Below are 17,400 nucleotides of genomic sequence, written 5' to 3'. Positions count from 1 at the left end.
AGGGCCGGGCGCTGTGGCTCATGCCTGTAATCCCAGCACATTGGGAGGCCAAGACAGATAGATCACAAGGTCAAGAGATAGAGACCATCCTGGCTAACATGGTGAAACCCCATCTCTACTAAAAATACAAAAAAAAATTAGCCGGGCGCTGTGGCGGGCGCCTGTAGTCCCGGCTACACGGGAGGCTGAGGCAGGAGAAGGCGGGAACCCAGGAGGCGGAGCTTGCAGTGAGTGGAGATCTGGCCACTGCACTCCAGCCTGGGCGACAGAGCAAGACTCTGTCTCAAAAAAAAAAAAAAAAAAAAAAGATACAGGAAGACACATAAAGCAAGCATACCAAATTGTCTACAGCTTAAGACTGGCCTGATAAATTCTTTTTCCTATTACTGAAAACTTTACAGGAGATAAACTGATTTTTACCATTCATTCAACCAGCTTGCGCAGGGAAAGAGAGATAGAAGGCTGACTGGTAAGAAATTCTTACCCTTTGGCTGACATGCCAGGCTTCTGAGTTCGCTTCCTCTAAGCAGCCCTGTGACCTGGCTTGGCCGCACCATAGCCCTGGGGGCCAAGCCGCAATAAACAAAGCAAAATCATCTTTTTCTATTTTGTGGAACCACAGGTAAAAGTCTCTTGATTTTGCAAGTTGCTGCCCAACCAGCTGCATGGGGGCGCCAAATATCTAACTGGCAAGGTTCAAATTTTCTCCTGATTGGGCCCTGTCATCTTTAACCCGTTTTTTGTCCAAGAGAGACTTTACTGAGGGGAGGGCCTCTAACCCAGTACCATCCTTTACTCAGGTAAAATGTACCCCATTACTTATCCAAAGTCAGCCAATTGATACTGCAGTCTATTTCCTTTGGATCTGGATAATAACTAAGCTAAAAGGTTAGTAGATTTAATTTCTGAGAGCCCTCATTTTTAAATGCACTTCAACGCATTGTTGTTTATTCAGACCGTTCCACTGTAAGTTAGCTTTAGTAAGATTTTGCCATTCTGTAAGACTTTGCTGCTTTCTGTGCCTAATGTATAAGCTGGAAGGAACTTAGATTTCCAGAAATTAAGGATCCTATTTTTGTCTAAAATGTTGGCTTTACCCTCAGGTTCCCTTGATTAACTTAGCCAATGATTTTTTTTTTTTTTTACCCTACCTAAACACACAAGAAAAATGAAACAAAGGAGGGTAGAACACAAAAATTGTTGCAAATTTTTAAAAACCAAATTTTATACCCCCTGCAATATTACCATTTACCACCAGTTTCTTTCTGACCCAGTCAGATGTAAGAGGTCTCTAACTGGATCCAAACCAGTTAATTACCGGGTCCAATCTGATCCTGAACCCAGTTCAATCTCTGTTGCGATTTCTAAACCCAGTTGGATCAGAAATTTGCTCAGAGAAACTCGAGAGCTCAAAACACAAATGTGTAGAACTCCGAAATCTGAGAGAGAACGAACCAGGATTCCCAGCTGCTCTGAGAGATAGGAGGACACAAGTGGGTCCAGCAGGTACATTGCTTGTTCATTCAGCACTCCTGGGGGTCATTAGAAGCTCTACTTCGGATCCCACTTCTGACACCATCTGTTAAAAGCTTAGGCTGGATGACATTTAAAGGAGTTTAATTGAGCAGTGAATGATTTACAAATCAGGCAGCCCCCCGACTCAAAGCAGATTCAGAGAGACTCCCATGCAGCCACGTGGTGGAAGATTTATAGACAAAAAATGGGAAATGATATATGGAAATCGGAAGCAAGGTATAGAAACAGCTGGATTGGCTGCAGGTTGGCATTTGCCTTATTTGAACACTTGGCAGTCTCTGAGTGGTTGAAGTATGGCTGGCCACTGCAATTGGTCAAGACTCGGCTGTTGTACAGGTGCATACTCCTAAGTTCGGTTTTCAATCTTGTCTGCCTATTAAGCTAGGTTACAGTTCGTCCACAAGGACTCAAACATACAAGTATGGAGTCCTTCTTAAGTCATATTTAGTTTGCTTTAAGAACTTCAAATCTGCCTCCTCGAGAGGTTTAGAGATGGAGATTTTAAGGAGTCTGGACAAGTGATGGGCTAAAGTGTGGGGATTGCTGATTAATCGAGAAGTGAGAGGTGAAGTCTGGTGACAGGGAGATGAAGAAACGACATTCCTTTGCTGAGTTCGTTCCTTGGTGGGAATCTTCAGACAGTTTGGTGTGAGCTGTTTTGCTGGAATTCAGGATCTGGAAAACATCTTAACCAATTCTTAGGTTAAAAGATCCAGTGTCAGAGATTCCGTTTATAGGAACAGTGGGGAGCAGGTGGTTCAGCATGCTATGTGACTCTCAGCAGCTACAGGGAAGTGGGCCAGAGTGCACCAGCACATGCATCCTGGCCAGGGCCTAACTATAATTCTGCCTAAAACCTGGCCTGTAAGTCTTGTTAGTTTCTCCAATGGAAAGTTTGTCAAATTAATTGAACCCAAGGTGGGAACTTGAATGTATAGCCTGTTGAGAAGTATTGGTAACAACTTACTGCTTGTGATTTGCATCTGAAGTGGGGAGTATGAGTAGTGTTGTAGGACTGAGCCCTTGATCTGTGGATTCTGACTCTTAACTCAAATAAGACAGTATCAGAATTAAATTGAATTATAGGATACCCAGTTGGTGTCCTCCGGAGAATTGCTTGATGTGTGGAGAAAACTCCTTCACATTCCGTTGTAGAAGTATTCTACATTGAGTGTGAGAGTAGAGAAAGAAAAAGAGTTTTTTTACCCTTAGCATAGGATTTTGCATGGTCACCCAAATTAAATAATGGTAAAAGTTTAGATGAAGGAAGAATATGAAGTTGGTTTGACCAGGTCATAGATGAGAAGATGAAGAAGGGAGCTAGAACTAATAGTTACTGGTATAGCGTAGTAAGTGCTAGACACTTAACCGTCTCATTTATCTCATCATAAATACCACGTGATAAGAGAATAACTTAGTTTTATTGATAAGGAGAAGGCTAAGAAAATGTTAGCACTCAGGTCTTTCTGATGGCAAAGCCTCCATTCTTATTGCAGCCTGTCAGAAGTGAAAAGGAGAGGATGCAAGGGAACTGGATTCTGGGTTTATGTCACCACTACAGGTAATAACTATGGCTCAGATCCTCTGAAAAGATATGAAGATATAAATATTTTTTATAAATGAATAGATTTATCTAGTGATTTTGGAAAAATCGTTGATTTTTTTTAAGTGGTACACTTGACATTTAAGACTGCTCTGGAAATGAATGAATTATTAATGAATTTCCATAGGAATTCACTAGGGGGGCATAATTTAATCTTTTCTGAGAATTAAGAATTTAGCTGCGGCTTCATCCTCCATTCAGCGTGTTTATATGGTGTTAGAACGCCTCCAATGCAGAGTAGGCTGAAGGAGGTGGATTATATAATAGAAATTAAATTGGAGCCATCAGTGCATTAGGGAGCAGGAAAATAAGAACCCAGAAAGTACTATCAGCAAACTGCACACCTGTGTCCTTTCTCTAAGCAGCAAACTGAATGTGATTTAAAACAGCAGCCAAAATGTGATTAAGAAAGAGATCCAGGCCAGGCACGGTGGCTCACGCCTGTAATCCCAGCACTTCGGGAGGCTAAAGTGGGATAGCGTGAGGTCAGAGTTTGAGACCAGCCTGGGCCACATAGCGAGTCCCTGTTGTTAGGTTTTGAAGGGAAGACGAAGGCTAAAGAAAGACACACACAGAAAGAGGGTGGCTCTACAGCAACTGCGGGCATTTCTGTCCAGCATAAACCTGAGAGGTGGGGGCCAGTTTAATGCCAGTACCCACTGCCGCTTATAGGCTGGAGTGCTTATAGGTATGGGGGGCGAGAGGTCTGAGTGGTATGGCTTGCTGCCCGGGAGGATATTGCTAAGATGTTTCTATAATCTGGCGGTTTGGCCAAGTGTGTTCCTTGGGCCCTTTGCCCAGCAAGATATGATAGGGATGTTCCTTCAGTTGGGCCTTTGCCTGGCAGGGTATGATAAAAATGTTCCTGTGCCTCGTGGTCAAGTGGCGAGGCAGGGTGTTTCTCATGGTCCGAGCCCCTGGGGAATGTTTCACTTTGACCAAGTTCTGCAAAATGGCGGGGGGCTTGCAAAAGCAGTTTGGACTCACCTGTCTCTGCAATAAATAAAAAGAAAGAGGTGGAAAGGAATGAATCTTAGGATGTTTGGATATTCTTAATCTGAATTAATTCCTGATTTTAGGATCTTAATCTTAGGATCTTAGGATCCTCAGATATTCTTAGGATCCTAGGATATTCAGATATTCTTAATTTGAATTAATTCTTAATTCTTTTTTTTCTTCATCTTTTGAGATGGAATATCACTCTGTCGCCCAGGTTGGAGTGCAGTGGCATGATCTCGGCTCAGTGCAACCTCTGCCCCCTGGGTTCAAGCAATTCTTCCGCTATAGCCTCCTGAGTAGCTGGGATTGCAGCGCCCGCCACCACACCCAGCTAATTTTTGTATTTTTAGTAGAGACGGGGTTTCACCGTGTTGGTCAGGCTGATCTCGAACTCCTGACCTCATGATCCACCCGCCTCGGCCTCCCAAAGTGCTGGGATTACAGGGGTGAGCCACCACGCCCAGCCAGTTCTTAATTCTTAAGCTGGAATTACAGATGTGAGCCACTGTACCTGGCCAAAAACTGTTTTGGTGTTGTGTGAGAGTATGGAAAGTGTGATTTCCCAGAATAACCTTTTTAAGCTGGCTTCTTTGACGTAGCAATATGCATTTAAAGTTCCTCTCTGTCTTTTCGTGGCTTCATAGCACATTTTTTATTACTGAAGAATGTTCTGTTTGTATGAAGGTGCCACAATTTTGTTTATCCGTTCGCCTACTGAAGGACATCTTGGTTGCTTCTAAGTTTTGGCAATTATGAATAAAGCTGCTTTAAACATCTATGTGCAGGTGTTTTGGTGCGTAAGTTTTCAGTTCATGTGGGTAAATAGAACTTGACTGTTGGATTTTGTTGTTGTTGTTGTTGTTGTTGTTGTTGTTGTTGTTGTTTTGAGACAGAGTCTCTCTCTGTCTCCCAGGCTGCATCATCCACCTCCCAGGTTCAAGCGATTCTTGTGCCTCAGCCTCCCTGGTAGCTGGGATTACAGGTGTGTGCCAGCATGCCTGGCCAGTTGTTGGATTGTATGGTAAGAGTATGTTTATCTTTTTAAGAACCTATTAAACTCTCTTCCAAAGTGGCTGCACCGTTTTGCATTCCCACCAACAGTAAGTGAGAGTTCCTTTTGCTTCACACCCTCACCAGCATTTGGTGGTGTTAATGTTTTTGGATTTTAGGCATTGTAATAAGTTTGTAGTAGTGTCTTACTGTTTTTAATTTGCAATTTTCTAATGATGTGGCATTGAACATCTTTTTCTGTGTTTTTTGCCATCCGTAGATCTTAATGAGGTCTCTGTTCAGATCTTTTTCTCATTTTGTAAATGGGTTGTTTTCTTATTGTTGAGTTTTAAGAGTTCTGTGTGTACAGTCACACGCTGCTTAACAGAGATGTGGTCTGAGAAATGCATAGTTAGGCAGTTTTGTCATTGTGAGGACATCACAGAGTATACTTACACAAACCGAGATGGTACAGCCTATTGCTCCTAGACCACAAACCTGTACAGCACAGTACTGAATACTGTAAGCAGTTGTAACACAGTGTAAATATTTTTGTGTCTAAACATACCTAAATGGGGAAAAGGTACAGTAAAAATACAGTATAAAAGATGATACACCTGTACCAGGGTACTTAACATGAACTGGAGCTTGCAGTACTGGAAGTTGCTCTGGGTGAGTCAGTGAGTGAGTGCGAAGGCCGAGGACATTACTATATGCTACTGTGGACTTTATAAACACTGTACACTTAGGCTACACTAAGTTTATTTTTAAAAATTTCTTTACTAATAAATTAACCTTAGCTTACCTTTATTTTTATCCTTAAGCTTTTGCCTATTGACATTTTTACTTTTATTTTATTTTATTTTATTTTATTTTATTTTTTTTTTTGAGGCGGAGTCTCGCTCTGTCACCAGGACTGGAGCGCAGTGGCCGGATCTCAGCTCACTGCAAGCTCCGCCTCCCGGGTTTACGCCATTCTCCTGCCTCAGCCTCCCGAGTAGCTGGGACTACAGGCGCCGCCACCTCGCCCGGCTAGTTTTTTGTATTTTTAGTGGAGACGGGGTTTCACCGTGTTAGCCAGGATGGTCTGAATCTCCTGACCTCGTGATCCGCCCGTCTCGGCCTCCCAAAGTGCTGGGATTACAGGCTTGAGCCACCGCGCCCGGCCTTTTATTTTATTTTTTAAACTTTTTGTTAAAAATGAAGGCACAAACACACATAAGCCTTGCCTACCCAGGGCAGGATCATCCAGTATTCACTTCTTCTGCCTCCAACTGTCATCACACAACACATGAATATGATTCACTAAGAGCAATAGGAATGTTTCCAAACTCTCTTATCTTTTTTTTTAGACGGAGTCTCGCTCTGTCGCCCAGCTGGAGTGCAGTGGCCGGATCCTCAGCTCACTGCAAGCTCCGCCATCCCGGGTTCCCGCCATTCTCCTGCCTCAGCTCCCGAGTAGTCTGGGACTAACAGTCCGCCCGCCACCTCACCCGGCTAGTTTTTGTATTTTTTAGTAAGGAGACGTGTTTCATCACGCATGTTAGCCAGGATGGTCTCGATCTCCTGACCTCGTGATCCGCCCGTCTCGGCCTCCCAAAGTGCTGGGATTACAGGCTTGAGCCACCGCGCCCGGCCTTTTATTTTATTTTTTAAACTTTTTGTTAAAAATGAAGGCACAAACACACATTAGCCTGGGCCTACCCAGGGGCAGGATCATCAGTATCACTGTCTTCTGCCTCCACTGTCATCACCACAAACACATGAATATGATGTCACTAAGCAATAGGAATTTTTCCACTCTCTTATCTTTTTTTTTTGAGACGGAGTCTCGCTCTGTCGCCCAGGCTGGAGTGCAGTGGCCGGATCTCAGCTCACTGCAAGCTCCGCCTCCCGGGTTCCCGCCATTCTCCTGCCTCAGCCTCCCGAGTAGCTGGGACTACAGGCGCCGCCACCTCGCCCGGCTAGTTTTTTTTGTATTTTTTTTAGTAGAGACGGGGTTTCACCGTGTTAGCCAGGATGGTCTCGATCTCCTGACCTCGTGATCCTCCCGTCTCGGCCTCCCAAAGTGCTGGGATGACAGGCTTGAGCCACCGCGCCCGGCCTTCCACTTTCTTATCTTACGACACCATCTTTTATGCTGTCCATTGCTGGCTGAAACTGAAGCTACGCGATCTGTGACTGTATTGGATACAAGTCCTTTATCATGTGCATGTTTTACAAATATTTTCTGCTTACTGACTTGTCTTTTCGTTCTCTAGCAGTATCTGTTGCAGAGTAGATGTTTTTTATTTTTAGTGAAGTCCAACTTACCAATTTTTTCTTTCACAGATTCTGCTTTTTGGTGAAGTCTAATAATGTGAGTCTACTAACAAATGTCAATCCTTGTTCTTCTCCAGTATTTTGTTGGTGGTTCTGAGTATTTTAGCTTTCCATATAAACTTTGGAATCAGGTTGTTGATATAAGAAACAGTTTTCTAGGATTTTGATTCAGATATTATTGTTGAATCTGTAGACCATCTTGACAAAAACTGGTATCTTAACAGTAGTGAGTCTTTCTATCTGTGAATGTAGACTGTCTCTCCATTTATTTAGACCTTTGATTTCTTTCAGAGTTTGAAAGAAAACAGAGTTCCTTATGTAGGTCTCATACATATTTTGTTTATACTACCTGAGTATTTTTGGAGAGTATATTATTATATAAATGGTATTTTTTAACTTCAAATTCTTATGTGTCATTGCTAGTATCTGTAGACAGTTAACTTTTATATGTTTGATCTTGTAAAATCACTGTACTTGCGTATTAGTTCTAGGAGTCTTTTAATAGATTCTTTTGGATGTTCTACATACACGGTCCTACTACATGCAATGAAAAGTTTTCCATCTTCCTTTCCAGTCGGTATACTTTTTAAATTTTTGTTCTTGCCTTGTTGCACTAGCCAGGACTTGCAGTGTGATGTTGAATCAGGGTGGTGGTACAGGTTGTCTGTCATCTTCGCCTTGTTCCCAGCCATGGGCGAGCGTCCAGCCTCCCACCATTAAGTATGCGTGAGTTTAGCAATAGGTTTGTTGTAGATGTTCTTTATCAGGTTGAGTAAGTTCCCCTCCAAGTTTGCTGAGAAGTTTGTTTTTAATCATGAATAGGTGTTGGGAATAGGTGTTAGATTTTGTCAGGCTTTTGCTCCATCAATTCATATGATCATATTATTTCTTTAGCCTGTTGATATGGTGGGTTACATTGACTGTGATAACCAAAGTGAGTGACTGAGGCAGGTGTCCCAGTCAGTGGAGGCTTATTGGGCCACCTTGAGCGCGTGCCCAGAAAAAACACAAGTTACAGACACATCTGTGGCTGATTTTTTGGTTCTCAGGAGGTTTAGTGACAGGAATACTTGCATACTTGTGAGGTTTTAGTGCCTGGTGAATGTACATTTTACACAAGATACGGTGAACCTTTGAAGGAAAAGGGAACAGAGGAAGCAGATGCCTCAGGGAGGGATGAAGGAACTGATGCAGGATATTTTCTTGACCCCTTCACAGGACTTGCGACAGGGGTGCCCTGTTTACTCGGCCTGCCCCACTCAACCCCACACAGGAGGGAGCATGTGAGCAGATGAGCGTGGGAACCGGCCAGCCGTGCCGCCAGCAGGAGCAAAGTCTGTCCGCTGCGCTCCACCCATCACGGGAGAAAGCGCGCATGCGAGTGAGTGCAGGAACTGGCTGCTTTCACACAAGCTGGAGCGAACTCCCTGCAGGCCCTGTGGCAGCATCCAGGTGGGGGTGCCTGTGACCCCAAGGCCCCAGTGGCTGTGATACAATGCTGCCTTAGCTCCGCCATCTACAGACAGCAGCACTATCCACTCAGTGGACCCTTTGGCTAGTCACGTGGGGTGGCTGCCCTCTGCCAATGAGGGTAAAGAGCCAGAGTGACAGCCTTTTTGGGTACCCACACTTGGCACCTCCTGAATTCTTGTCCAGTGCTCAAGAGGAATGAGGTCATGCAGACGATTGAAGGATGGTGAATATGGAGAATTTTATTGAGTGATGAAAGCCTCTTTCAGAGGGGAGAGGAGCTGGAAAGGGGCTGAAAAGGGCAGGTTGCTGTCCCCTGAAATTAAGTTGCCTCTCTGCCTCATCCAGCCATTGTCTCTGAAGTCAAGGTGCCTCTCTTGATGTCCAGCTGATTTTACTGACGCCCAGCCACTTCTCCCCTCTGTCAGCTGAGTCTGGGGTCTTTATAGGCACAGGATGGGGCCGGGCTGTAGGTAGTTTTGGAAAAGACAACAAGACATTGGTAGATAACAAGACATTCAGAAAGAACCAGTTAGGAGAGAGGGGGCACACAGGTTTGGAAGTTCTCACTTTGGGCTGTGGGTTTCAGGTTTTTCTGCTTGAACGTGGGCTTTTGCCAGGGACCTGCTCCTGTCTGCCTAGAATTTCTCTGCCTCCTGCCCCTGTCATTGTATCAGAATAATTACTCTCATCTTGTCTTTATTCCGTACCTGGGAAGATAAGCTAGTAATCAGCATTACCAGTGTGGAGTCTTTTGGAGAGCCGGTTTCTGTTTATCTCCTAGGGAAGAAAGCCTAATGGAGGTTAGTGAGATAGGGGTGTATTGAAGGGTGTGTTACTGGTGGAAGGTATACAAAAGTTAGCAGTGGCGAATTTGTACGGGTCTGCAGCAATCTCATTTCTTGCCTCCTCAGAAGAAAGAATTTGACTGATGGGCATAAGGAAGAGAAAGAGACTGAGGCAAGTTTCAGAGAAGTAGTGAAAGTTTTTTCAAAAAGGCTTTAGAACAGGAAAGAAAGTATGCTTGGGAAGGACCCAAGCGGGCATGTGAAGGGTAAGTGCAGTGTTTAACTGTGATCCCAGGACTTCATAGGCTGACCCACTTCCAGTGTCTTGCACACTTTTCCCATGATTCTCCTTAGGGTGGGCTACCTGCATGTACAGTGCCCTCCTTACACTTGGGAAGTGAGCACGAGCAGTGTGTTTAGGAAGTTGTATGCACGTCCATCTGAGGCTTTCTTCCCTTTTCCTGTGGAGTGCTCCTGGAAGGTCATACTCTGCCATTTTGTCTCTTAATGTGTGTGCCTGGCTCACTCATCCAACACCTGAGATTTTATTGGAAGCCGTTTTTGCTCCTCCCTGGTGCCTGCATTCAATTAACACTTGAGTGTAACAGGTGTGGACCATCAGGAAATGTCGTCTCTCTGGCCCCTGCTGCCAATTTATCACTTTTAGAAAGGTAGTGTGATAATTGCTGAACCATCACCAGACATCTCTAGTGGGTGGGAGAGAGCCCTCTCCTGCCCCTGCATACCTGTCTAACTACCTGTAACAGGCGTGTGACCTGAACTCAGCTTCCAAGGTTTCGCCAGGGTCCGCTTGGCCAAGAGGTGGTCCATTCAGTCAGTTGGGAGATCACAATTTCATTTTTATTCTCAGTTGATTCTTAAATGTTGAACTACCTTTGCATATCTGGATTAAATCCCACTGGGTCAAGGTGTATGATTGTTTTTAGACATTGTTGGATTTGACTTGCTAATATTTTGTTGAGGATTTTTACTTTTTATGTTTATAAGAGGTATTGGTCTGTAGTTTTCCTTTCTTGGATTCTATGTAGCTGGTTTTGGTATTAGGGCACTTTTGGCCTCATGGAATGAGTTAGTCTTCTCTGCCTGTGTTTTCTGAATTGTATGATTTTTTCCTTAAATGTTTGGTAGAATTCACTAGTCAAATAATCTGAGCCCGGGTTCTTTCTTTTTTTTTTTTTTTTTGGAAAGGTTATTAATTTTTGATTCCCTTTCTTTAATGAATAATGAATATAAGATTATTAAAGTCTTTTGTTTCTCCTTGTGTAGGTTTTGGCAATTTGTCTTTTTGAGGACTTGGTCTATTTCATCTAAGTTATCAATTTTGTGGGTGTCAACCTGAAACAAGCTGAAGCAAAATTATTGTAAGTAGAGGGTTTATTTGGGCAAAGCCTGAGGATTGCAACTCAGGAGCATAGACTCAAGTTGCCCTGAATATACACACTTCCTAGCAGCAGTTATAAGCAAGTGGATTTTTAAAGGCCAAATTGTGGGGGACAGGGAATGAACTAATAAAGAGTTCCTTGTCAGGAATTCTCACTGGTTTACAGACGTAGCATTGAGTTGTTGGCTATGTGTTGTGAAGCTATAGATTGTGAATTATAGCATTATTAGGTTAATTCGTAGCTACTTATGGCAATAACAAGCAGTTTCAAGAGGTGAATACACAACTCAGAGGAGGTGGGTTGGTGAGGGGAGGTACGGCGGGATTTTGGTCTCATTTTAATGTCTCTTTGGGCCTGATAGTTAAAAATACTTGCATTCCTCAGATAAGATCTTTTCTCACAGGCATCGAGTTAAAGTTATTCATAGTATTCCTTTATTACTTTTTCAATATCTGTGGGATCAGTTATGACTCCTCTTTCATTTCTAATATTGGTCATTTGTTTTCTCTCTTAGTTATCTTGGCTAGAGATTTATCAGTTTTATTCATTTTTTTCCCCAAAGAACTAGGTTTTGGTTTTGTTGATATTTTTTGTTTTCTTTTCCTCATGTTCGTTGCTTTCTGCTCTGATTTTTATTCTTTCTTTCTGCTTGCTTCTCTTTTCTAGTTTCTTGAGGAGGTAACTTAGCGTATTGAGTATAGAGCTTACTTCTTCTCTAGTATGTGCATCCTACCTGTAAGCTGTTGATGAAAGGGTCAAACTCTGTGAAATGTTTCAGGAGGTTTATTTTGAACCAAATATGAGTGACCAAGGTCTGAGACAGTCTCAAGAAGTTCTGAGAACACGTGCCTAAGGCGACTGGGTTACAGCCTGGCTGCAAACATTTTAGGGAGACATAAGACATCAGTCAGTATAGGTAGGGTATACATATACATTGGTTCCATGTGGAAAAGCAGGACAATTCAGAGTGGGGACATATGGGTCATAACTGGATTAAAAGATTTTCTGATTGGCAATTGGTTGGAAGAGTTATTATCTAAAGACCTGGAATCAGTAGAAAAGAGGGTCTGAATTAAGATAAGGGGTTGTGGATACCAAGGTTCTTAGTGCTTAGATGAAGTCTCAAAGTTGGCTGCCCTTAGAGACAATAGATGGCAGGTGTTTCCGATTCAGACCTTTAAAAGGTGCTAGACTCTCAGTTAACCTCTTCAGGATTGAGAAGACCTGGAAGCGGGGTTCTGATTATGTTAATAGAGTCTTTACAAATACAGTTTTTCTCCACCAAAAAAAAAAAGGCTTTGCAGGATCATTTCAAAATACGGCAAAGAAGCATGTTTTGGGGTAAAATATTTTGATTTCCTTCTTTATCTGTCATGTGATGTTATGCCAGAGTCAAGTTGGAAAGTAGCCATTTATATAGGGTTAAATAAAACCCCTCTGGTGAAATTTCATGGTTTGCAGGGTGTGACTCCCCAGACCCCTTAGACAGGAATTTGGGCAAGAGGAAAAACGTCAAAGTTTAGTCCTCAAAGCACTGCTTTGCTGTATCCCACAGATTCTGTTAAGTTGTATTTTTGTTTTCAGTTACTTCAAAGTATTTTTAAATTTCTTTTTAGAAGTTTGAAGATTTTTTTTTTTTTTTAGAAGTGTGTTGTTTAATTTCCACATAATTGGGGTTGGGGCGAGTTCCCAGCTATTTTTATGTTAATGGTTTCTAGTATACTTCTGTTGCAGTTTGAGAACATAACTTGGCATGATTTTCATTTTTTAGAATTTGTTACAGTGTATTTAATGGCCCAACATGGGGTCTGCTTGTTGAATGTTCCATGTGAACTTGAGGGGAATGTATATTCTGCTGTTGTTCAATGTAGTATTCTGTAAATGTCAATTAGATAAAATTGATTAACATTGTTGTTTAGTTTAACTCTGTCCTTACAGACATTCTGCCTGCTGGGTTTATCAAGGTTGTTGACCAGAGTATTGACATCTCTAAGAGTGGATTTCTTTCTTCCTTTCTGTTCTGTTTTCACCTCATTTATTTTGATCCTCTCTTGTTTATACATGTATATACATGTTTAGGGTTGTTATGTCTTCTTTTCATTATTGTTATTATACAGTGCTCCTCTTTAATAATCAAAGAATGTTTGCAGTCTGCTTTGTCTGAAATTAGTCCCTAGTATCACTTTTTTTTTTTTCTTTTTTTTGAGACAAGTCTTACTCTCTTGCCCAGGCTGGAGTGCAGTAGTTCGATCTCGGCTCACTGCAGCCTCCATCTCTGGGATTCAAGTGATTCTCCTGCCTCAGCCTCCCCAAGTAGCTGGGATTACAGGCGTGCACCACCATGCCCAACTAATTTTTTTTGTATTTTTAGGAGAGGTGGGATTTCACCATGTTGGCCAGACTGGTCTTGAACTCCTCACCAGGTGATGTGCCCACCTCGGCATCCCAAAGTACTGAGATTACAGGCGTGAGCCACCGCTCCTGGCCCAGTATCACTTTTTAAAATACTTCTTGGGGGCCTATTTATTTTGCAAGATATGTAGTTTCCCTTATCAACTCATTTGTACTGTTGTCGGATTATCTGTGAGAGTCTGTTAGGAGCTGATGTTCATTATTCATTAGGGAGGGATGAGTCAGGGGATTAATTTTTATTGGTGGATAATTACTAACGAATGTTTTTATACGATGACAGTTTTTGTTTTGCCAGTCAACTTTGTACACCAGATAAAGAATATTCATGTAAGATGGAGTATCTGTATTTATTGGAGTGCTAATTTATTGGGGTGCTAAATCAGATCTCACTGTCTGTTATTTAGGATATAGTTAAATTATCTGTTCTCAACATGTTAGAAGTAGTAAGGTAGAGCTGGCACTGGGAGGGGGAGGCTTGTGTGGCACCACCTGATGTTGAAGGAAGGGGACTGATTGACTATATGGCAGTGGCTACTGTAGTTACATTTGCCACTGGGAAAACCTTTGTCTAGAGAGGCTAAGTAATTATCCGGAAGTCTCTATGATTCTTTTTTTTAAAAAAAAGACTTGCAGGGTTGCTGTATTGTCCAGGCTGGAGTGAAGTAGCTGTTCACAAATGCCTATAGCCTTACATACCTGGACTCCAGTGTCCTCCCATCTCAGCCTCCCGAGTAGCTGGAACCACAAGCCCAAGCCACTGTGTCTGGCTGTCTTGTAAATCTTTGTTCTATGCCGATGCCAGATCAAATAGTGAGACATCACCGTACACTTTTTTCTCTCCCCCCATTGATATGAGGGTGGGGAAGAAAATAAATATCAGGCTATCTCTTCTTGCCATTCAATAGCATAAGTGATTTGTAACTTGATAACAGTCTGAAGGCATTAATTATAGTGCAAATAATGCTAATATCAACTGTTCATCAGATCTCAACATTTGTAATCATAAATGACACTTAACGATGCTCATTAGTTTACAAAAGTGTCTTTACATCAGAAATTTTGTGTAATTCCTGCTAACAATCCTGTAAGTAATCTTCATTTTAGTAGTGGACCTGGGCTTGGAGTCTGAAAGGGAATTATGTAGAATTATATCCCCAAAGCATCAGAACCCAGATCTTATTTCCGCGCCCCCCCCCCCCCCCGCCACTATACTACACTGTTTCTATAGAACAAGAGGCCTCAAAACATTATTCCCCATGGTGCCAGCTGGACTAGTTTACCGTATCATATTTAAATGGTGTGTTTTATGAGATTTTTATTTTATTTTATTTTTGAAATGGAGTCTTACTCTGTTGCCCAGGCTGGAGTACAGTGGCATGATCTCAACTCACTGCAGTCTCCACTTCCTGGGTTCAAGCAATTCTCATGCCTCAGCCTCCTGAGTAACTGGGATTACAGGCGCGTGCCACTATACCCAGCTAATTTTTGTATTTTTAGTAGAGACGGGGTTTTGCCATGTTGGCCAGGCTGATCTCGAACTCCTGACCTCAAGCAATCTGCCTGCCTCAGATTCCCAAAGTGCTGGGATTACAGGCGTGAGCCACCGCACCTGGCTTATTTTATTTTATTTTTCTGAGACGGAGTCTTGCTCTATCATCCAGGTTGGAGGGCAGTGGTGTGATCTCAGATCACTGCACCCTGCGCTTCCTGGGTTCAAGTGATTCTTCTGCCTTGGTCTTCTGAGTAGCTGGGATAACAGGTGCCCACCACCGCACCTGCCTAATTTTTGTATTCTTAGTGGAGATGGGGTTTTGCCATGTTGGCCAGGCTGGTCTCGAAACTTGTGATCTCAGGTGATCCACCCACCTTGGCCTCCCAAAGTGCTGTCGTTACACGTGTGAGCAACTGCATCTGGCCTTTAAGAGATTTTAAAATTACACTGTGCTTAAACTGTATACGCTAACATCAGTTTTTGTGGAGTATGTAGCAGTGTCTCTTTTTACTTCCTGATGGTTAATGATTGATTTTCAGATGAATTGATTTAAAATAGAAGCCTCAGTATTACCTAATTTTTTTAAAAAATTGTCTTTATAGAAGCTGAAACCCATCAACCCTCTTCAAAATGCAATGGAATGTACCACGGACTGTATCTCGACTGGCACGCAGGACATGCTTGGAACCACATAATGCTGGTCTTTTTGGACGCTGTCAAAATGTAAAGGGACCTTTACTTTTGTACAATACTGAATCCAAAGTGGTTTTGGTACAAGGCCCTCAAAAACAGTGGTTGAATTTATCTGCTGCCCAGTGTGTTGCAAAGCAAAGGAGGCCATTGGATGCTCATTCACCCCAACCAGGAGTCCTTCGCCATAAGCAAGGGAAGCAACAGGTTTCATTCAAGAGGGTTTTTTCATCCAGTGGCTCAGCTCAGGGAACTCCAGAAAAAAAGGAAGAGCCTGATCCTTTGCAAGATAAATCTATTAGTCTTTATCAACGATTCAAGAAGACATTTAGACAGTATGGAAAAGTTCTGATTCCAGTGCATCTAATTACTTCTGGTGTTTGGTTTGGAACGTTTTATTATGCGGCCTTGAAGTAAGTTTTTGCTTAGTTGAATGTCTTCCCTTGTCTTACTAGAATATTAATCTTTTTAATTGTACTAATGATAGCTTTAGATTTTTAAATGCTTTAAAGTGTTTCATCCATAGAGGATAACTTTTTCATACCTTTTTTCACATTTTAATAATAATAGCTAATATTTGCTTCCTGTTTGGAGCAAGTGGCTAGTGTAATTTTTAACTGTTTCATCTTATTTAATCGTCCCAGCAACCATATAAAGCAAGTTACAGAATTACACCCATTTTATGAATGAAAAAACAGATTATTAGCCAAGGAGAAATAAAAATAGTTCAGCTTTTCCCAAAATAACTCAGCTGCTAAAAGCGGTGCCTGGACTAAAAACCCAATTAGGTGTGTCTGATCCCAAAGCATACACTCTCCTATATGCAGATCTCATCCTGGCTTTCAGGAGAGCACAGACATAAATACAATTTTCAGAAATTTGACAGCACCATGACTCCGTAATTATATATTTCTTAGAATGTTCATAAATACGAAAAGATATCCATTTTGCCATGTGTATGATTTTGGTGGGAAATTGCAAGATTTTCCCAAAGCCTGGCTAATCTGTTTGCATTGATATTACTCAAGTCCAGTAAGTGTCAAGGAAAGGTCTTTTGTTCTGATCAGAAGTGAATCTGGTAGGTCTAGCCTCCCAGTGTTTTGAAACATATAATTTTAAGTGCGTCTCTCTTGTTAATACTGTGCCTTCCCCTTACTTAATAAGGTAAGTTATTTGCTTCACACTGCTTTAGGCGCAGGAGGACCAGTGCCTGTTCCTCTGTGTCTGGGCCTGGTGTGCATGAAGGACTTAAACACTTCAGTAAACTCTCCTAATGGGTTGAGAATTACTTTATACTTTCCAGAGTTCAGTGGTTTTCAGTGCTTGATTATATTTAACGGCTTGATATCAAGACATTAACAAATTATGGTTAGTGTTGTACATAAAGCTCACTCCTTAGAAGCAGCCTATTGCAGACTAAGCTATAATTAACTCTTCCAGGGTGATGGAATAGAAACTACTTATTTTTGGGAACACAGGATTACATAGGTTTCTTGACAAAATTTCTGAAAGGATTTTTTTTCACCTTGTGTAATTGATGCTGTTCTGTTTCACTTTGTATCTTTACATTATGTTCCTGTTATTTAATTATATCCTTCTTTGTTGCATATCATTTAAGAATTGTATCTTTACTTGCAGAAGATTGTTTAGGTGTGTATTGTATGGAATTGTTTCTTGGTTTATTAATGACATTTT

At 42.0% G+C, this 17,400-nt stretch overlaps 1 protein-coding gene across 5 annotated transcripts in view; it reads left to right on the top strand.

Annotated features, from left to right (window-relative positions):
• The window catches only part of FAM210A (family with sequence similarity 210 member A), a 58,769-nt gene that overhangs the window by 22,740 nt on the left and 18,629 nt on the right, over window positions 1-17,400 (top strand). For 3 of the 5 annotated variants that reach the window (XM_010375512.2, XM_030926206.1, XM_030926205.1), the window contains one exon: window positions 15,618-16,118. In XM_010375512.2, the coding sequence (XP_010373814.1) occupies window positions 15,646-16,118 (473 nt within the window). In that variant the 5' untranslated portion in view covers window positions 15,618-15,645. Of the gene's footprint in view, window positions 1-8,668; window positions 8,903-15,617; window positions 16,119-17,400 lie in introns of those variants that run through there. The other 2 variants (XM_030926207.1, XM_030926208.1) reach the window with 2 other exon arrangements.

The sequence above is a fragment of the Rhinopithecus roxellana genome, chromosome 21 (genome assembly GCF_007565055.1).
Source record: "Rhinopithecus roxellana isolate Shanxi Qingling chromosome 21, ASM756505v1, whole genome shotgun sequence".
In the NCBI taxonomy this organism is placed as follows: Eukaryota; Metazoa; Chordata; class Mammalia; order Primates; family Cercopithecidae; genus Rhinopithecus; species Rhinopithecus roxellana.
This window is presented reverse-complemented; position numbering and strand designations above follow the sequence as displayed.